Source organism: Microtus oregoni, unplaced genomic scaffold (assembly GCF_018167655.1).
Source record: "Microtus oregoni isolate MIOR12 unplaced genomic scaffold, Mior012 000042F_ref0000377, whole genome shotgun sequence".
In the NCBI taxonomy this organism is placed as follows: domain Eukaryota; kingdom Metazoa; phylum Chordata; class Mammalia; order Rodentia; family Cricetidae; genus Microtus; species Microtus oregoni.
In genome coordinates, this window is record NW_024543209.1 from 15,651,729 (window position 1) to 15,673,804 (window position 22,076).

General features: G+C 41.8%; 1 protein-coding gene across 1 annotated transcript in view; it reads left to right on the top strand.

Moving 5' to 3' along the window:
* Exoc2 (exocyst complex component 2) overlaps positions 1-22,076 on the top strand; it is a 167,787-nt gene that overhangs the window by 126,057 nt on the left and 19,654 nt on the right. The window contains exon 23 of the mRNA XM_041632905.1: positions 530-671. Coding sequence (XP_041488839.1) covers positions 530-671 — 142 coding nt within the window. The remainder of the gene's footprint in view (positions 1-529; positions 672-22,076) is intronic.

Here is a 22,076-nt window from a genome sequence, read left to right on the forward strand (position 1 = left end):
CTGAGACACATCTCAGTAATGCAGACATGGGATTTGAGGAGGCCAGGGGAGCCGTAGCTCTGCCAATTCCCTCACCATCCCAGAGACAGAGCCCAGCTCTCACCCTCTGTTCTTACCTGGTCACATACCTAGAGAAGACCATATCCATATGGCTAAGTCCGAATTCCCACAACTCTCAGGCAGGTTATTAGAGCCGGATGCCTTCCAGTGACAGCACTGATGTGGCATGCTGCAGTTGGTGTCCTTTGTATTGTAGGTTAGTGGCTATTTAGTATTTATGCTGCCAGTTTGCTCTGCCTACAGAGTGAATGTTTAAAGTATTCCAAAACATAATCTGTACTCCATAGTTGGAAACTCTTTCTTACTGTGTAAAATAGCCATGCTAATAGTTCTCCTTATTACTGAGGTAGGTAAGCTAGAAACCTGAACTTTCTAGAAAAGTTCTTTTTAAAGTATATTGAATATTTACTTGCATTATTTTTCCTTAGCTCCTCAATTGACATCTTATACTCTTTCTCTTGTGTTGTAGGTTAGCATGGCATCACTGAAAGAACTAGATCAACGACTCTTTGAAAATTACATTGAGCTAAAAGCAGATCCTATTGTTGGATCCCTGGAACCCGGGATATATGCAGGCTATTTTGACTGGAAAGACTGCCTGCCTCCAACAGGTAAGTCTACAAGCATTCTCAGTTTCTCCAAATACTATCTAGGGTGCTAGATATAGATAGGCTTCTCAGCCAAGATGTGGTTAAACAGTTTTTCTTTATATTCATTCTTTCCTGTTCTTACCAAAGATAGGATATTTGTTATATTTACTTATTGGTTTAAATTATGTTTTATAGTGGAATTCGGTGTACTTTCCCTCGTGAATACTCAGTAGCTTATTCTTTGCCTCCAGAGAATCATTAATTATACCTTTGGATTATGGATGACTTGAAGATGTAGAATGTCTTCCTACAATACTCCCTTTCCACATAGATAATAGAAGGACTGACAGTTTTATTCTGTGATCTTGTGAGTGTTGGCAAAAAAATTAAAGATATTTAGTCCTGTGAAATATCTAATTGTTGATGCTGAAAGTGTAAAAGGAAAGCGTGCAGGAATAAGATTATTACAGTAATTCAGGGAGGAAAAAAGCAGTACACAGGATGGCTGGGTGGAGTACCAGTGGGAAGTTCGTGGGATAGCTGAAAGCAGCTTCTGTCACTTTAGATCTTTTAAAAATAACTGTTGCTTTTTGAATCAAATAAATATTTTAAATTTCTCTGTGTGTGTATGTACATGTGCCGTGATCTGAGCCATTGTATAATTTTTCTGACTAAACAAATAGTTGTTTCTTTTTCTACACTGTTATGGACTACATGAGCTCCTGTTTCTGTGGGAGTGGCCATGCTGATATTAACCTTCGGTTCCTCATGGGTCCTTAGATGCAGGTCCCCCACTGGTTATTGGCTAAGGCTTCTCTGTGGATACATGTGTATCCCGGACGTGGTGTTTTCATACATGAGTGTCCCGGATGTGGTGTTTTCATACATGAGTGTCCCGGACATGGTGTTTTCATACATGAGGGTCCCGGACGTGGTGTTTTCATACATGAGTGTCCCGGACGTGGTGTTTTCATACATGAGTGTCCTGGACGTGGTGTTTTCATACATGTGTATCCTGGACGTGGTGTTTTCATACATGTGTATCCTGGACATGGTGTTATCATACATGTGTATCCTGAACGTGGTGTTTTCATACATGTGTATTTGTGTTTTCATACATGAGTGTCCTGGACATGGTGTTTTCATGCATGTGTATCCGTGTTTTCATACATGTGTATCCTGGACTTGTGCCATATTGCCCGCTCCCCAGTTACTCTCTCAGCATCATCTCATCTCTCCTGCTGACTGCCTATCTCACTCCAAGTCACTCCTCCCTTCTGTTTTCACACCTCTTGTGTTAAAATCTCCACCTGCATGTGAGAGAAAAACATGCAGCATCTGTCTTTCTTACGTGGCTTGTTTTGTGATAACCTCTACTTCCATCTGTTTGCCTGCAGGTAACATAATTTCTTCTTTATGAGCAAGTAAAACTCTCCTTTCTTTTCCTTTCCTTTTTTAAATTGAAAATAGATTCTGTTCTCATACAATATATCCCAGCCACAGTTTCCACTCGCTCCACTCTTTCCAACTCCCTCCACATTCCCCTTCTTGATCCAGTCCCCCTCTGTCTCTCTTCAGAAAAGAGCAGGTCACCAATAGAAAACAATCAAATATGACAAAACAAAATGCAATAAGACAAGGCGAAAGCCTTCAAACCAAAGCTGTATATGTCTACCCAACAAGAGGGAAAGAGTCCTGGGAGTAGGCAGAAGAGTCAAAGACACACCCACTTCCATTGTTAGGAGTTCCACAGAAACACCAAGCTAACAGCCACAACATACACACAGAGGAATTGGTACAGACTCATGCAGGCCCCATGCTTGCTGCTTCAGCCTCTGAGATCTCATAGTAGCAACTTAACAGCACACCGAGAGCTCTAGAACAAGAAGAAGCAAGCACCTAATAGAGTAGATGACAAACTCATCTGAAATCAATAAAACAGAAGCAAAGAGAACAATACAAAGAATCAGTGAAGCAAAGAGTTGCTTCTTTGAGAAAATCAAAATAGAAAAATCCTTATCCAAGCTAACTAAAAGATGGAGAGAGAATATCCAAATTAATAAAATCAGAAATGAAAAGGAGGACAAAGCAAGAGACACTGAGGAAATCCAGAGAATCATAAAGATATAGTTTAAAACCTGTGCTCCACTAAATTGGAAAATCTAAAAGAAATGAATAATTTTCTCAATAGGTACCACTTACCAAGCAAGGTTAAATCAAAATCAGATAAACAATTTAAATAGACCTATAACCCCACCAGAAGATAGAAGCAGTCTTTAAAAGTCTTCTAACCAAAATAAGGGCCAGATGATTTTAGAATTCTGCCAGACTTTCAAAGAGGTACAAATACCATTATTCCTCAAATTATTCCACAAAATAGAAACAGAAGGAACGTTGCCAAATTCATTTTATCAGACCACAGTTACCCTGATACCCAAAATCACCTAAAGACTCAACAAAGAAAGAAAATTACAGACCAATTTCCCTTATCAACATAGATGCAAAAATACTCAATAAAGTATTTGTAAACTGAATCCAGGAACACATCAAGAAGATCATCCACCATAATCAAGAGGGCTTCATCCCAGGATGGTTCAATATATGAAAATCAGTAAATGTAATCCACCATATAAACAAACTGAAAGTGGGAAAAATGATCTTTTCACTCGATACAAAAAAGGCCTTTGACAAAATCCAACGCCCTTTCATGATAAAAGTCCTAATGAAGGTAATCTACAGCAAACCTATAGCCAACATCAAATTAAATGGAGAGAAAGTCACAGCAATTCTTTGAAAAGCAATCTGATAGTCCACTCTCTCCATATCTATTCAATATAATACTTGAAGTTTTAGCTAGAGGCACAAGACAACTGAAGGAGGTCAAAGTATCATTATTTGCATATGATATGATAGTATACATAAATGAGCCTAAAAATTTCATCAAGGAACTCTGATAGCTGATAAACACCTTTAGTGAAGTGGCTGGATACAAAATTAACTTTAAAAAAATTAGTATCCATCCTCTGTTCAAATGAGAAATGAACTGAGAGAGGAACCAAGAAAGCAACACCTTTTACAATAACCACAAATAATATAAAATATTTTGGGGCCCAAGGCAGCGACCTCCACAGGAGCAGGTACAAGGAAGCGACTGAGGAGGGAGCAGACCTGAGCCAGAGACATCTGCAGACCAGGCACAAGTCAGGGACAGACCTGAACCAGCAACCTCTGCTGGAGCAGGGCTGAGCAGGCAACCTTCGCTGGAGTAAGCCTAAGCCAGCTATACCTCCATTGGAGCTGGCCTGAGGCAGTGACTTCCACAGAATCAGGTACAAAGGAGCGATTTCTCAGAAAACTAGGAAACAACCTTCCTCAAGACCCAGTAATACCACTTTTGGGTATATATCTAAAGGATACTCAATTGTGCCACAAGGACATGTGCTCAACTATGTTCATAGCAGCATTGTCTGTCATAGACAGAACCTGGAAACAATCTAAATGCCCCTCGACTGAAGAATGGATAAGAAAAATGTGGTATATTTACACAATGGATTACTACACAGCTGAAAAAAATAACATCTTGAAAATTGCAGGCAAATGGATGGATTTAGAAAACATATTGATTGGGGCAACCCAATCCCAGAAAGACAAATATATGTACTCACTCATGAAAAGAAAAACTAGCCTACAGTTCACAATCCCAGGCAACCTAGACAAAAGTGAGGACCCTAAGAGAGACATACATGGATCTAATCTACATGGAAAGTAGAAAAAGACAAGATCTCCTGCGTAAATTGGGAGCATGGGAACCATGGGAGAGGGTAGAAGGGAGGAGGGGGGGAATATATCTCAATTTAAAACAAAATAAAAATGGTCACCTGCCATAACCCATAAATAATAGATAACCATAATCACTAATAATTGCTCAAAGGAAAAAAAAAACTATTTTGGGATAACTCTAACCAAGCTAGTGAAACACTTGTATATCAAGGACTTCAAGTATTGGGAGAAAGAAATTGAAGATGAAAAGATCTGTTGCCATTGTTTTCTTGATAATCTTTATGAAATGAAATCTTAGTATAGTATTTATTTGCATTTCCCCAATAGCTTAGCATCTTGAGTATGTCTTCCTTCCTTCCTCCCTCCCTCCCTTCCTCCTTCCTTCCTTCCTTACTTCCTTCCTTCGTTCCCTTTTGTTTGAGGCAGGTTTCTCTGTGTTCTGTAACTCACTCTGTAGATCAAGCTTGAACTCACAGGTATCCACCTGCCTCTGCCTCCAGAGTGCTGAAATTAAAGGTGTATGTCATCACCACCTGGCTTGAATATGTTTTCATATATTTCCTGGCTATTTCTGCTTCTTTTGAGAATTTCTGTCCATTGCCCATTTATTGATTGAATAATTGAAGGCTGTTGGGAAGGGGGTTCCTTATCCCCTGTGTCATGTAAAAGCTGGGTCTCCCCATCCCTGCATTTCCCATTCTGTAGGTTGTCTCTTCGATGTCCTGATTGTTTGCCTAAGCTATTCAGAAGCTTCCAGATCTGATGGAATCCCTTTTGGCCGTTCTTTCTCTTACTTCCTCAGCTATTAAAGTCCTAGCATAGAAATACCCTTGACAGTATCTTGAAGTGTTTTCCTGTGCTTTCCTCTAGCACTTTCAAAGCTTTCAAGTTTTATCTATATTGTGAATTGATTCATGTACAGAACGAAAAATAAGAATCTAGTTTTATTCTTTTGAATGCATCCATCTAAGCGGCGTTTGGGGAAAGGTTTCCCTTTTTATCTATTGCGCATTTTTTTTTGAGACCTGTGTTGAGAGAAAGGCTGTTTCAGTTTGGTGGGTTTATATCTTGACAATCTTACTATCATATTGCTACATGTCTCTTTTGTGCTTTTTCTTGTGGTTCTTGGTGCAACTGCTTTAATAAACTTCAACAAATTAGAATTGCAACTGAGTTTCAGTCTCGGTTGTCAGGGGTTGGTGTCTGTCTTCATGGGAAGCTCTGTTGGTCCTGAGGAACAGCCAGCAGCTTGCACTGCGGCAGAGGACTTCCTTTTCCTCAGCTCTCTTCACTGCTGTGTATGGCCAACAGTAGCACTCCGTTAAGGGGAATGCTGGCAGTGGTGGTGAGGCTTCCCTGTTTGGGGAGAACCAAGTTGTTGTCCCACTTCCCTCTCTAGGGACATCTTTGGAACTGGCACGGACAGTATGAGGTCCTACTCTCCCCGAGAGCATTGTGAGGTCCCAGCACTTCTTGTGCAGGCTCTGCTGGCCATTTTCATGTGGCCTGGCTCCTGTGACAATACTTAGTGTAATTAGCCAGAGGGGCAGAGGTATGTGAATAGCACTGCCAGGTGCCTTGAGTTCATTAAAGCAGCCCCACTCCACAGTTCACATCCTCTGCTATGATGTTTTTAGCTCAAGTAACCAAAGTCTGACTTCTCTGTTATCTTCAGATTCTTCCAATCATGGCACTTGCAGGTTAGGATTAGAGTGTGAAATATTTAATCGTAAGATTTATCTTAATACTAGTCGATAGCCTCAGACTTTTCAGGATAGAGATTCTGCCTGGCTGTGTGGCATTTTTAACCTAGTTTGATCTTAATTATAAGATAACCTTCCTTTATGGCACTGTCAACAGTTCACATTTCTCACATTGCAAATGCACTGAGAAGTTTATTTTACTTCTTAACATGATTTAGTTTTGTTCTTTGTGTAGTTTTGACTTCTTGATTACGGCTGAACCTCAGTCTTGTATAGTCATTTAGTGAGTTTTTGTTGGTTAAAAGCTGGGCCCTCATGTCAGGTGATTGATCAAAATTGACATAACCATTCTAAAGTATTTCAGTCAACAACTTTAATATTATTTTTAGAGTATTCAGCTCCACAGCTGAATTGTAGAAACCACGTAGGTAACTAACTACTAGTTAGAGGAGTTAACAGTAAATTGTGTTTCCAATACTATACACAGTAATTTTTAAAAATCCAGTTGATTAATTTTATAATTTAAGAAGAAATTTCAGCTAAAACCATAGCTATGTTTTTGCAACCTGACAGATACTTACATACCTTTCTGTTTGTATATGTGTCACTAAAATTGTTCTTACTAGTTTTGTATCAGATAACTGACTGTTCTTAAGATTTCAAGTGTTCTATTACAATGATTATTAGGAGGTTCTGAGTATTTACATTTTATGAATTTTAGCAAAATTGAAAATATTGTTGATCTCTCATTGTCAAATACACATGCAAGTTCAGGTCTTAGAAGCATATTGGGAAAAAAACTTTCTTAAATTTTCTCTAAATTACTACTTTTAGCTATTTTTTTTATCCATCATGCATATAAACTTAAATTTGTAAACATTCTTTAAAGTATTTAATAAATGAATTTAAACTTAGCCATTTTTATTCAGGTAAAGTACATAACTGAATTTTGATCCAAATGTTTTGTATTAGTTGTGATATGTGGATTTCAGATGGACTTGTAGAGATTCACATATTATGACATGAAATGTCTAGTAATATTCTGGAATCACACCTCAATCAAAAGCTTGAGTAGGTAATGTTTGTGGTCCAGGGCAGCGTGATTCTAACTCCTATGATGGCTCAGACGCAACCGTAGTGCCCCGGCCCATGATTGAGCTGTGAGAGTTGTCTGCTGCCAGAAGTGCGCATTAGGCAGTGCTTCCTCAGTCTGAGGCAGGACAGAGGCGCTCTACTCATGTGACATAGTAAGTACATAGCTCTTCCGTGTCTGTGTTTGTTTTCCCCAGAGCAACTTCAACTGTGCCTTCAGATCTCTGCCTTTGGGATCTGTCTGACATATTTCACTGAACTGCGTGAAAGACATTGCACATTTGGTCATCATCTACCGTATCTTGTCACACGCTCAGGTGCTCCTAAAAATTTTCAGAGAATAAAAAGAATGCTAGAGGAGTGGAGATAAGGAAACATTGATTTTTTTGTTTGATCTTGAAAAATTTGAACACTGAAGACAACCTTGATATTGTCCCTAACAAGTAATCATTAAAATAAATGTTTGGCTCTGCCTTTTCCTCTGTGCTGCTGTAAGAAAATGCCTCCAGCCAGGTAGTTTATAAAAAATAAGGTTGGGAGTCTAAGATCAAGGTATAATAAATTCAGTGGTCCTGTGTAGCCATGTCCTTCAGAGAGGACAAAGCCTGTATCCTCACAGCAGTGAAAGAACGGGTGGAAGGTGGCTAACTGACTCTTCAGGATCCTTTATACGGCACACATAGGTTTACCTTTCTGAGTCATGTTCATGTGAGTTCAAATTATTTGTAATTATTGATACACTGTATTATACACTATATTAATTGTAGCCAATAAGCATAATGAACGTGACTAACATCAGTTCTGAGTATACAAAAAAGGTATGAATAATGTCAGCAAATAAAATTATGCTACCCATTAGCAAAGCATTTATTTCTTTTATTAATTTTTATTGAGCTCTACATAAAGCATGTATTTCATCTAAACATTCAGTATCGATTCCTATGCGAGTAAAATTCTTCTGCTAACACTTCAAAAGGATCAATGTAAAGACAACTTGTAAACTGCAAATGAACTTTGAAATATTTCTCCCTAAATACCTTCTAGTTTTCTAGTTAATGGAACCCAGCAGTCAGTCCCCTCTGCCGCACCTGTGTGCCCCTCGTACCCTCCTTTTCTCCTCCCTTCCTCCCTGCCACTGACCTATGGAGACTCACTATGTCTTTTCCTTGGCCCCAGCCTCTCTCCCTGTGAAACTCCATTGGAGAAAACCAGTTTTTTGTTTGTTTGCTTATGTGCTTTTTTGTTTGTTTTGCAGACATGTTAATTGGAGATAACTTTTTGGATAAGGGTAGGAGCGCACGTCCACTTCCCCCTTCTCAGCGCTGGGACACAGTCTAGCTTGAACCTGTGTGTGCCCTGTGCGTGCTGCCACAGTGTCTGTAAGCTCATATGTGTGTCAGTCCCCTTGTGTCCAGAAGACACTGTTTCCTTGGAATCACCGGTCCTCTCTGGCTCCAACAATCTTTCCATCTCCTCTTCCACATAGCTCCATGAGCCCTGAGGGGAGAGGTTTGATTACAACATTCCATTTAGGACGGGGTGTTCCAAAACCTCTCATTCTCTGCACGTTGTCCAGTTGTGGGTCTCTGTATTTTTTCCCGTCTACAGTAAGAGGAAGCTTCTCTGCTGATGATAGCTGGGCAGGGCACTGATATGGATATAGCAGGATGTCCTTAGGAACCACTTACTGTTTTGTTCCTTAGCAGAACAATCATACTGGGTTTTCCCTGGTGCCTGTGGCCTGTCCAGTCTCCAGTTCTTGCCTGCCTGGGCAGTGTCAGGCATGGGTTCCATCTCGTGGAGTGGACCTTAGATCCAGTCAAAGAGTGGGTGGGTCCTCCCACGTTTGCGCCACTGTGGCATCGGCATGTCACTCAGACAGCCACTCTTGTTGATAGAAGGGTTTGTAGCTAGATTGGTGTTGACCTTTTTCCCCTGGTAGCAAGCAGAGTACACCTTCCAGTACCATGAACACCAGTCGGTAGGAGTGAAGGCCTTAGACACCCACTGGCTTGACTTCTCCGTGTTCAATGAAATATTGAAGTGTTGTCATCAGCAGTGGGCTTTACTGTCAGTTTATAGAGAGCAATAGTAGTCTTGGCAATAGCCTGAGATGTTGGAAGTTTCCACAAGGGTCCCCCTGGTCTCAGGGACATACACAGCTTCCGTGCTGGTCATGAGCTGAACCTGTGTCCCTCTCCCGCGTCATTGCTTAATATGAGGTCTTCTTGTAACTAACACCCAGCCATGCAGTTATTCCCAGTCTCAGAGCATGGCATTCCTTCCCAGAGGTTCTTGCACATGGTGTTTCCTCCACGGGGCTTCCCACCACCCTGCCTGCTCTAACTGCAGCATCTAGATGGGACACAGAGAGCACCTTCAGCTGCTTCAGCCTGGCCAGGACTTCTCTCCTGGTGTTCCCTGGATTTTTTGCCCTGCCTGAACTTGTTTTATCCTATGCTGTGTCCACCCTCTGTAGGACTCTACTCACAGCGTACATATTCTAACAGACTGTGAACAATTAGTGAGTTAATTCACAAGAAACACCCTAACAAATTTCTTTCAGCAAGGTACAGTGGGAAAATAAACAGCAATTAAAATGCTAATTTATACTTTAGTTTTAATTTTCAACAGACTGTCAGATGGAATCAACTATTCTTATTCAGTGAATGTCAGAGAGGGGAACTTTGTTGATTAAATATCATAGCAGTTGCAAAAAGAACAGACAGTGGATGGGAGTATTTGCAATACACTTAGCACTGAGGATCTCCTAGAGGCAGCACTGCCTCTCTAGAACACTTCTGAGAATTCTCTGAGCCTTACAGATCATAATATTATATGCTTGAGTACTTGTCAAAAGTCTGTTTCTTCTCTGGCTGTGGAACGTGTGCTGGTGCTGGGGCCACTCCTCCCGGATTCCTGGAATCCTGCTGTGAGCAGCTCAGCTCAGCTCAGCAGGAAAGCTGCTTTCTGTGAAAACAGCTGCCAACTGAGCGCCCTTGTCCCTGCAGAAATGCCCCAGTCCTTATCCTCCTCTGTCCTGAACTCTGAAGGAAAAGCGTTCATAACTCCCAGGACGTCCTTGGTTTCACCTAAATTTTGTGAGGATGTTTTAATGGTTTTGTATTTGATCTGATCATAAGAAAAAAGCAATTTTCCATTTTTTGAAAGAAGATAAGCCTAACTATTCATCTCTCTAGATCACAGCTTCGTTGTGTAAGCTCACGTTGGTCTTCAGACCTTGTCTCCTTTTAACAAATAGCTTGATATATTATAGTCAATGCCATCAAACCATTTGCACAATGCTTTGGACATTTGGTTATAATTTCTTCGTCTGCCAAGCATTTTTCAATAAAGCTTAATTTTGGCCTCTCTTGTCCTCAATGTGAAATTGATTAACCTTGAGGTGGACTGTGGCTTGCATGTTTTATCTGCTGAAGTATTTATTATGTATTAAATTGCTAGCTGTAAACTATGCCGCTTGGTGTTGGGGTAAACTAATATCCTATTGTGCAAATCAAACTCATTCTTTTAAGTTTTTTCATAGAGAATTTCAGACACTTAATAGACCATAATAACAAATCTTGACCGACCGATTGGCCAACTCCAGCATTTACCTTCCCTTGCCGTGTATGTTCTGTTTGTACGCAGGATTCCTATTGCCTCCAGGACTATTATTTTGAAGTAAATCTCAGATATTAGATCAGTCATCTATATGCAGATAACATAAGGACGAATGTTTCCAAATGAAACATAACCAATCATAGTACTTGGAAGAAAGTTAATAGTAATTCCTTAATTTCACCAAATGTCCTGTCACTGTTCAAATTCTAGATATTTATTACGGAGAAGGCGTGCTCAAGCTTCTCTAGGTCTCTGTATTTCATTGGTTGACTCATCCTTGTTTTTGTTGGTTGGTTGATTAGTTTTGTTTAACTCACTTGGGTCCCCTTTCCAGTGTATTTGTTGAATAAATCAGGCTCTTTCTTGTGTGGATTTTCAGAAGTCTTGGGTTTTAGGAGTCTGTCTCCATGCTGTTATCTGTTCTTTGTGTTTCCCATAAATTAATAAAAAAGGTGTAGGTTAAATTCTATTTCTGAAATGAAAGTTTACTTACGCAAGGTCCATAGTAGCCAAGCTTGTTGCTACTTTTCCTGTTTATGGTAGTAAGACTGAAAATGGAATTCAAGTGTTATGTAGACCATCCTTTTATTGATTCACCATGAACTTGTCTCTAATGATTCATCCCCACTGATGATTTGTGCCGTGATCTGTTTTTCTTTTTTAGTGTGTGTGCATGAATGGAGTGTGCATGTGTCCTGAGACACACGTGGAAGTCAGCAGACTGTTCAGAAGCAGGCTCTCTTCTTCCAGCTGGGTTTCATAAGGCAAGGTCTCTTTTGCTTCTGCCACACTGCATACTCCAGGTTATCTGGCTCAGTCACTTCCAGAAGCTTCTCCTGTCTCCACTCCCCATCTCACTATAACAGTGCTAGGATTATAGATGAGTGGTACCACGCCGACTTTGTCCTTGGGTTCTGTGGCTCGAGTGCAAAGCATCAGCAAGTCTTTGTACCCAGTGAGCTGCTGCGACTGCTCTTTTTGGGTTTTGTTTGTTTTTTAAGTCATATCGTTAATCTTGAGAAGTTACAACTCAAATATAAAAATGTCTCTCTTGCCTTTCTTCTACTGGATGTCAGACCCAGTCCCTACACTGTCTGTATGTGAGGCGGGTTTTCTACCACACAGCTATATCCCCAACCCACTGATATGGTGAGAACAGTCATCAGAATTAAGAGGAGTGAAAAGGTTAAAATAAGCTGAGTCATAGAGATCCACCTGTCTCTCTACCTCCCAAATGCTGGAATTAAAGATGTGTGCCATCACCGCCCAGCATAAAAACTCCTTTTAAAATCCACCTCTCTGGTTGTTCTCTAGACCTCAGTCTTAGAGTCAGTGAATCAAGAGCCTGGAACAGACCACTGACTGGGTTGACGTTGTGGGTTACAGGAAGTGTCTGGTGCCCTAACTCCTGAGTTTCGTCCTTTCTCTTCCTTTCCCTCCATTTCACCCAGATAATCTATTTCTTATTAAGAGTTGAAAAATATTATTAGCTAGAAAGCTAAACAAATTTTCTAAAATCTTTTCCCCATCAGCTATTTGATTCCTTCATACAGGAAGGGCAGGAGAATGTGTCCATTGTTTAGCCAGTTCCCCACAAGTTTCCTAGCATTTTTCAATATAGTTTTAGCTTTAAAATTTTATGGACCCAGTATGAATAATCTGGTAAGTTTTATTTCATTGTATTCGCAGTAGTTGTTGTGTTTGTTTACTAATCCGCCCCTGGAATAGACTTCTGGTCTTGAAGACTGTTGCCCCTGTAATCTTGTGTTCTGCTGTGGTGATGCATACCACATTCAGTGTGACATCCTTGTCCCAGAAGGACCAGCCACTGGAGGAAATAAATCTTATCTCAGTTCTCTTTCTCTCTTTACACAGTGTATCTGCCCACTTCATCTTGCCTAGCCTTCTGTGGTCTCTGTCAGTAAATCTCATCCAGAAGTCTGTTCTGTAGTTGACTGAGCAGTGTTAGTGCCTGGTGTGTCTTCTGGACTAAGGATACCATGGTTCTGTTTTTTAGCTAGCATGTACTGAGCACTTCCAGAATACCACTGTTCCCATCTGCCAGGTGATAGAGGGTGTGTCCCTGCTCTCTGCCACGGCCCCTTCCAGGTAGTGAAGCACTGGAAAAAAGTATATGTGTAGTAATTTATATCTGTATGGAGCTGGTGGAACGTAAGCTTCTACAGGACTATGGAAAGTGTTAGGGATTTCCCCCTCAGTCTGCCCTGTTTCGTCTAGCTCTAAATCTAAGAGACTCTTTCCAAAACTAATTTCACACTTTACAGCCCTTTGTATAGCAGTAAACAGTAGGGTAAAAGGAAGAGGTCCTGCAAGAACTCTGGTTGGGCATGCTTTCCTCCAGGGTCTGTTTAGTGCTCGTTTGTGGCCTGTTACACTGGGTTCCTGCTAGCCCCGAACTGTCTGTCTGTCTTCAGTAGTTCTGTCTAAAGGTGTTCCCAGAGCATTTGAGGGCTGCCCTGTGGTGCCGTCTGCCTCAGTCTGCCTTTGTCTGGTGAGCAGACCCATTGCTCGATGGCAGCTGTCTGCACAGGGGCACAAGCTCCATGTCTGAGAACACAGATTTACAGCAGATGTTAAAATTTGGATTTGTTGGTCTCTTGTGTTTAGCCTAGGAGTTGCCATGTTATCACCCAACACCTATTCAAAATAAAGCCTCACTTAGTAGTCAAAACCCTGGTCTAGGAAAGCAGATGTGTAGAAAACCCGCTAGGCTCATTCTAGCCTCTTCACTGGGTGTTGAAGGTGGGGCTGGGTGACACTTGAGGGTTACCATGAGATTTGGTGGGTGGGTGCACTGCCCTCTGCGACATGAACGCGGCCACGTTGTTAAATTGAACTGGGAAAAGGGTCAGTGCTGTGCTTTTCTGCTGATTTATAACACCCATCACAACAGAAAGCCAAAGCCCAGATAGGTTCCAAATGTTAAACTTGGACCACTTACAAGGTTTAAGTCACCATCGAAGGTGCCTTGATAGTGTAGCCCTGTTTCCTGGGGTCCGAGAGATCAGAGTCACAGTAGCGAGGCTCAGGACAGATGAGTTGTCTGAAAAGAGGTCCTTTTGTGCTCTGCTCAGGTACTCAAGGCCACTCGTGTGTAGAGGGTGGGGTGGTGAGGGTGGTATTTTTAATAGAAAACCATTGTGTAATGGAAATTATTGTTACTAGCCCTGCCCTCCCCAGCCGACACGCTGAAATTGGAGTGACTGTAGCCAACTGTAAAGCTGCTGCTGGCCTCTAGATGTATTGTGTAACATGGGAATTTTAGCTCACAGTGTTGAGTTGTGCTTCTTGGTGTGGATGTGTGCACCTGTGCATGCTAGTGTGCATGCACATGGGTGCACACGAGTGTGGCAGTCTGAGGTTTCTGTCAGGTATCTTTCCTTAATTGCTTTCAACTTCTTTTATTTTGTTTGTTTGTTTGTTTTGCCACAGGCTCTCTCACTGAGCCTGGATCCCATTGTTTTTGCTAGCCTGGCTGACCAGTGAGCTTCAGGATCCACGTTTTCTGTTGCCCTAGTGCTAGGGTCACAGGAGTTCCCGCCACTGTCACCTTCTTTCCCTAGGTCCTCCTGCTTGTGCAGTAGATAATTTCCTGGGCATGAGAGGTGACAGGTCCACAGGGGATGCCGAGGAGACGAAGTGAAGACGCAGCTTTTCTTTATTCACTGCCACCACCCTCATTTCTTAGCCCGCCTTTCTGGATTTGGGGTGTCTTTAAATTTCTTTGCTTTTTGTTCTGTTATGGAGGTATAGGGTAAAATAGATTATATCCCCTAGCTACTAATTTTGAGCAATTAAAATAATTCTGAGAGCTGGGTTGAAAAAAAATGTGTATTTCAAGGATCTTTTCCTTTATATATAACTGTTAGAAATTTATTTCTGGTTTGATGAGAAGCAGCACCATTCAGATGCTTTTTGTGTGTGCTGGAACTAAAAGACAGTTTTGTTTAGTTCTGTGTAATGTTTTGAGAATTTCCTACCTGTGTATTGTATTCACATCATCTCTACCCTCCCACTACTCTTCCAGCTCCTTCTGCGTCCCCACAGCCCTCCCAAATCATGGCCTCTTTTTTAACTCCTATTTATTATATTTTCCACTTAGTGCTGTTGATGTGTAAATGTGTTTGGAGCTGACTGCCTAGGGTTGGCTAACTGAGTCTCCCTCTCCCAGAAGCTGTTAGTTTTCTCTGGTTCTTCACCTGGGACCTTGTGAGTTTTTCCTCATCCATGTTGTCATGTCAGCTGCTGTTACCATTATGAAGGTATGTTTAGGCTGCCACGCTGTTGAGATTTCATGGGTATAACTTTCTTGTCATGTCTACAAGACAATCTAACAACAGGCATCTTAATCCTTTGTCTCTCAGAATATTTCTGCCCCCATTTCTGTGGTGTGCCTGAACCTTAGGTGCAGGGTGCACTGTAAATGTATCAGTTGGGGCTGGGTCTCCCATCTGTTGCAGAGAGAGTGGGGGATAGGTCTCTCTCTCTCTCTCTCTCTCTCTCTCTCTCTCTCTCTCTCTCTCTCTCTCTCTGTGTGTGTGTGTGTGTGTGTGTAACTGCCCTTACCTGTGAACATAAGTATTTAGGAAACTGAAATTGTATTGGTTTAGGAAAATGCCAGGTTCTCTTCTAGGGTCTCTGTCCCCTTCAACCACTGGTAGTGGGCTAGGTTTACAGTACCAGGCATGATTTCCTTCCTATTGAGTTGTCCTTATCTTTAGTTGGAGAGCTGTTGGTTACACTCAAGACAAAAGCTCCTCTATTGTGTGATTCGGGATATCTTGCTCAGCTGGTCATTGTATTTTGTAAACCTTACTAATGGGTAGGACTACTGACTACTTTCCTCTCTTGGCAGCTTGCATGGCATCTTCTGGCACTAGCGTATTTAGGCATCAGGCTTTAGGGTCAGTTTCATCTCAGGTCCTCCAATTCCTGTGTTTGAAGTGTGGATATCTTACCAATAGGTTTTTACCTTCAGGTTCTGGGAAGCAGCCATGGACTGGCAGCAACAGCCTATATTGTTTTGAGAGTTTCTTGGGTTCCCCTGACCAGCTCTTTAAGGGAGGACATGCATGCCTATTACTGGGGGTTTTGTTAGATAGTCTGTCTTTGGGAGGGAGCATTATCACCACAAGTGGCATAAATCTGTCTTTTAAAATTATATGTGTGTTTCTATATATTCATATTATATATGTATTCTAAATAAAACAATATTCCCTATTGCTTTTTCAAACATCCTGGGTATTTTGTATTTGTCCCTTGTCCATTTCCTCCTGAATTGTCTACCTCCCACCCCACCCCCAATTAAAGTCCTCCATTTTCCCACTTCCTTCTTTGTAGTAGCTGTTATCCTCATCTCTAGAGCTCCCCTCTCCCCAGTCTTTTTTAAGGATGATTCATTCAGAGTGGAGCTTTCATTGCTTATCATCTCTTTTTGTTTTTCATGTAAGATGCATATTGGTTCCTGTTACTTTCCCTTTGAAACATCTTCATCTTTTCATCCTTTCTGTCTCCTCTGTCCTCTACAGTCCTTGTGTCTGGGGCCCTGTGGGTCTGGCACAGGACTCTACTGAAGCTTTTCCTGAGAGCTCTGAGGTGTGACTCTGCCTCTCCCAGGAGCCTCCAGTGAACCATCAGCTGCATATCTGTGAATGGCTTGTGCTGGTGGGAATTTTTTAAAGAGTTAAATCACAGAGCTGTTCCTACTCGGGTTAGAATTGTCTTCGCTGTCTGTGTCCTCTACAGAGCTGTCCCTACTCAGTCTTGCCGTTGCTGTGCACCTCCTCCAGCCCACAGATAAAGGTTCTTAATGAATATTTAATGAAGTGATCACTTCCAGAAGTCTGCTCTCTCCAACTAATCAGTAAAAGCCACCCTACAACACCGTAATTAACCATCGTGATTACTGTTTATTCTGAAAGCCAGGGTGCCGACTTTGAAAGTAAGATCTTGAACATTTCTTCCAAGTCCGTAATAGAGGAGAAAGTAGGGGTCTGAGGTGGACAGAGAGGCCTTGGACCTCCCTCCTTTCATAGTTGACATGTCCTCTAAGCCACAGAGTTGCCAGTGCCTGACAAACCTGGAATTTCCCTCTTTTAGCTTCTCTGAAAATACCATTATCAGCAAGCTAATTAGTGTGCCTGAGGGGCAGGAAGATGGCTTAGCCTAAGAACCTGAGTTCAGTCCCCTAGGCCTACATGACAGAGGGAGAGAACCACTCCTCCAGCGTGTCCTTTGAGCTCCACATTCTCATGATGCGCGCACACACACACACACACATAGGTGCATAAAATATTTCCTTAAACGTGTCTGATCTATGCATTGTGTAAGCAGTCAAAAAATAGACACTTCAAATAAAAACCTCAGCAAGTAGCTATGTTATCAATATTTGGAACAAAATGAAGCAGTTTGTGTCTGTGAGAGAAAGTTAATAAAACCTCTATTGTACAGGATCCTCAGGATGTGCCTTCTCTTTTTGATCAATTGACTTCAATTTTCTGATAATACCACATACTAATAATCAAAATGTTTGAATGACAGCCACAGTAAATTCATAAATACGATATACTTGAAAACCCATTCTTGCTTTTTGAAATTGCTGTCATTTCTGGTTGCAGATGCTACAACAGCCTGTGATTATGGTGACAGGGACTTTGAGGCATCTTCTATATAATACATATCACTTTTATAGCAAGTTTGTGTGTTCAAGAGCTTAATAATAGGTTTTATAAAATTACAGACACTGTCTTCACAAACTTTAAATATGATGGAGATGAAAAAATGTAATATCTTGTACTCTGCTATTAGGTAGTGTTAAAGAAAAGAAAAAAAAATGCTTTGCGTTCTCAGGCTTTTATTTCTCTTCCTTGTAGCTTGGTGCTGTGACTCGTGATTTTATATTATGCTGGGAAATGGTATACTGATAAAAAAAAGGTCTGGCAGTTCCTGTTTTGTTTTTATTAGAGGCAGTGCCGCTCGTATATATGAAAGCCCACATGGAGCAGCCTGAAAATAAACTGTTGAACAGGGATGCTCTTCAGCTGGGGTTGTAACCCTGCTGCCCCGCTCCTCACTAGACAGCTGACTACACATACTACAGATGTGGTATGTGCAGTGACCATGCACTACAGCTCAGCATGTCTGTGAACAACAGTGACCATTCATTACAGATCAGCTTGCGCATGTATGTGTGTGTGTGTGTGTGTGTGTGTGTATGCAGTGACCATGCACTACAGCTCAGCATGTGTGTGAACAACAGTGACCATTCATTACAGATCAGCGTGCGCGTGTGTGTATGCAGTGACCATGCACTACAGCTCAGCATGTGTGTGTGTGTGAGCATGTGCGCATGCAGTGACCATGCACTACAGATCAGAGTGTGTGTGTGAGCACGCATGCACGCAGTGACCACCTCCTACAGACCAACGTGTGCGCACGCGCGCATGTGTGTGTGTGTGTGTGTGTGTTCACAGAGACAGGTATAAGGAAGGGTGTGCTATTGCAGATAGGCAAGGACTGCTGCAGTCTGCTGGAATAGGAATACTATTTCCCGTCCATATCCTGCCAGTGCATGTGTGACTATGTACTATGTATGCATGTGAAAAATGTACAAAACTAAATTGTACACAATGGAATTACATAGTTCACTATATAGAATTATATTCCACTTTAAGACAGAAGGAAAAGCTCCTTTGGAAGCCCTGACAGCCAGGGATAGTGATTTGGTGGGAGGTAAAGGTACCTCTTTTAAATACACCTGCAGTCTTAGTGTGGCGGTTTCTCAGCGATGAAAGCCACTAAATTTAGGTAGCAAAACAGATTGGATTTAGAATCAGACCTTCAGATGATTTAAGTATAAACTCCAGAGCACTTCTCATACTGTGTAAGTCTGAAACTGTCTGTTGTGCTGCTGTTGACTGAACTCCCTTTCCCTCCTGGGAGAAGGTTGCACTGTTTCTTCCTACATCTGTGACCTTGGAATTATAGGTTCCAACGGAGCTTCCTGAGTCTAGAGAGCCACCACAATGACAAGACCCCTCCAAGTACTGGACATATATGACACATGTTTTTATGAAATAGATGCTTTATATTTGGGTCATGTTACAGCCTTAGATGTAAATATACGTCTGTTGAGGGTTAAATTTTGTCTGCCTTTGATTTGAACAATCGAGGAGATTTTAAAATCTTGGATTGTGCCTCCTGGTGGCAGGCGCTGTGCCTTTATCATTTTCAGGTACTACCAACAAGTCCTCACGGGAATGGCAAAGGATCAGTGAGAGGAAAGGCATTGCATTTCCTTGGCATTAAAACTCTGCTTGAGCTGTTGCAGGGCACTCAGGGTGCATTTCGCAGAGTGACTGGAGCACCAAGCTTCACATGAGGACAAAGAGCAGATCAGTGGTTGGAGTGAAAGTGCCATTTGAGTTCATACATTTGAAGGAAGATTGCATTATAAGGAGTCAGAAACAAGATCCTGTGCAGGAAATGAGTCGCTAACTCCTCTGTTGTCTTGAAAATTTTCTTTCTGCCCTTGAGCTTCATGCCTTGTCCTCAGAACCATTTCTAAAAGTTGTTAGCACAGCTCTACAAATATAGACCCGGGCATGTGGTTAGCTTGCAGGGAGCTAGAGGCACACACTCAGATCCACCATTATGCCCTTTCTACTCAGCCTCTTCCTTCTGCCATTGGATTCAGCGGGGTGCAAACTCAAACACTGTGGCTTTAATCCTCTGAGCAGATGAGTGGCTTGTGCAGAAACTTAGGACTCTACAGACAGATACTTCTCCCTGGATTTCTTACCATGGAAATGAACTACTCACAGCTGCTGCTTTAAGGTTTTTGTAATTTCCAGTCTCTCCTTTGACTTAATGACTAAAGCTTCCTTCTTATCAAAGCTCAGCATATGGAGTTAGATGTTGAGGATGATGAGGCCTCACCTAGTCCTTCTTCCACCCCACAGTGGTATTCCAGCCCTAGAGCAGCCTTGCCACTCTCTGCAGTCATAAGCCCACAAGCAGCCCTGTACCTTCTGCAGGTGCCAGGCCATGGCTCCTCACGGTTCACATTTCATCCCAGAGACCACAGCCCAGTAGCCTGCTTCCCAGCAGTGCTTCCAGCCCAAGTCTCAGGGTTTTTAATTTTATTGAAATCATCCTTTCTTTGAACAGGTCTCCTTGAGATTTTGAAAATTAAACAGTTCCTACATGTGCAATTATGTCCAGGAGTGTTAGTTCACGGTGTGAATAAAAACATTCATTTGCATGTAGACAATGAATCTTATGTTCTTGTTACTTTTACTTTTCCAATTGAGGCTGCTTTCTAATGAAAAATATGGTGGGAACCTGGGGAGGGGGTCAGGGAGGGCGAGAAAGAGTTGTGCGAGCACAGCCAGGTTGATACAAGGTAGTTAGTTTGTCAGGTCGTGTTAATTCCGTCTCCTTTTAATCCTGAAATTCAGTACATTGGGTTTATGAAGGATGGAATGACTTTGTGTGCTGATTGTATAGAGTATCCTGTAACATGTTATTAGTGTGATTCATGGTCCCTTTAACTCACCAAGTAAACCTCTGAAAAGAGGGTGGGGGTCTGCACTCCCCTTGCCTGTTTTTAAGTCTTGAAAGCTGTTTGTCTGTGCAGTTTATTGATGTTAAGCTCTACTGCATTATATATATATATATATGTGTGTGTGTGTGTGTGTGTGTGTGTGTGTGTGTATAAAAATAAATCATGAAGCATTAGCATTTTGCAGGTAATACTTTCTGTTTTCTAAGGGGTTGAGGTTTCCTATGAAACCCACCATACTGACCAGTAGGACGGCATGTTGGTAAAGGGAAAAAGTCCTGGGAAAGAAAACAGAACGGTGTAGAGGCAAAAGTTTCTCTCACACTAATAGGGCGCCTTGCCCCTGGGTCCGCATTTAAACACTATTGATAAGGCAGGGTGGGACTGTGCACTAAGACGTGAAGACCAAACGCGTCAACAGAAGCTTGCTTTTTCTTTTCCAACAAAAGCTGTCTGTATTGTGTTTTATTTAGGCTCTTTTGTCTGTTATGCCAATATTGATACTGTTTCTAGCACCTTTATTTTTTTAAACAAAGAACAGGCGGTCATCTTGATGTGCCTTTAGGATATAACTGAGTAGATAATTTACTTGAAAAAAAATACCCCAGGCTTCTTTCATGTATTGTTTCAGTTTGACAATTTTAAAAAGTACATTGTGGGATATTTATAGTATTTTTTCGATCTATTTTTGTCTGTAGACTAGGAGTGCTAACTGATTTAGGGCATGGGGGTTAAAAACAGGAAATGTGGTGTATGAAGTAGGTTGTCTCCAGACTTTCCAATTCAGTTTCTTGAAGTATTACTGGGGAGTGCCGGGTTTCAAAACAACACTAGGCAGAGTACCTTGAATGATTCTGCCTTTAGAGAAGTAATGTCAGTTTTGCCAGGAAGCGCTTCATGGGCAGGGAGTGCTGCATTCTTGGTAGAGGTTCGCATGGTACAGCATGCTTTCTGTAACTCCTTCTGAGATTCTGTCCAGGCAGAAGAGGGGAAGGTTTGCCTGTCTCGGCACATCGTCGACCTTTAAATTTAGCTTTAAAATTCTACTTGATTAAGTTGAAAAGTTTTGTCAAATAACTGTTTAAGAGTTTTCATTGAACCATCACCACTAAATTGGGACACATTATAGCACCAGACAACTCACGTTTAAGACGCATAAAGAAACAAGAGTTCACTTTCCTGTGGCCTTACCAAGACTGAAAACCTTTGAACTCAGCAGTTCCATCTCTGGATTATTCTATGAAAATGTGTGACTTAGGTGGTACACACCTATAGTCTCAGCACTCAGGATGCTAAGACAAGAGGACTACTACAAGTTCAGGGCTCTGGTCTACAAAGGCTACATACGGTGTGACCCCATATCTATGACATTGTGAAAGGGCAGAGCAGTGGAGGGCGTGAAAGCTTAGCGAGTTCAGGATTAGTGGAGAGGCAGCGCTGGAGTTTGAGGCGGTAAAGACCATCCACATCACAGGATAGCAGTGAGCATACGCAGCTGAGAATCTGCATATCCAGCAGTGGCTGTAACAGACCGTGGGCTCTGGGCCATCACTGTACCAACTGTACCCCTCTAGTGAGAGAGAGGGGCAGTAGGACAGCTGTTCCTGCCTGGGAAGGTACCTATTGTGCTGTTGTACATGGGAG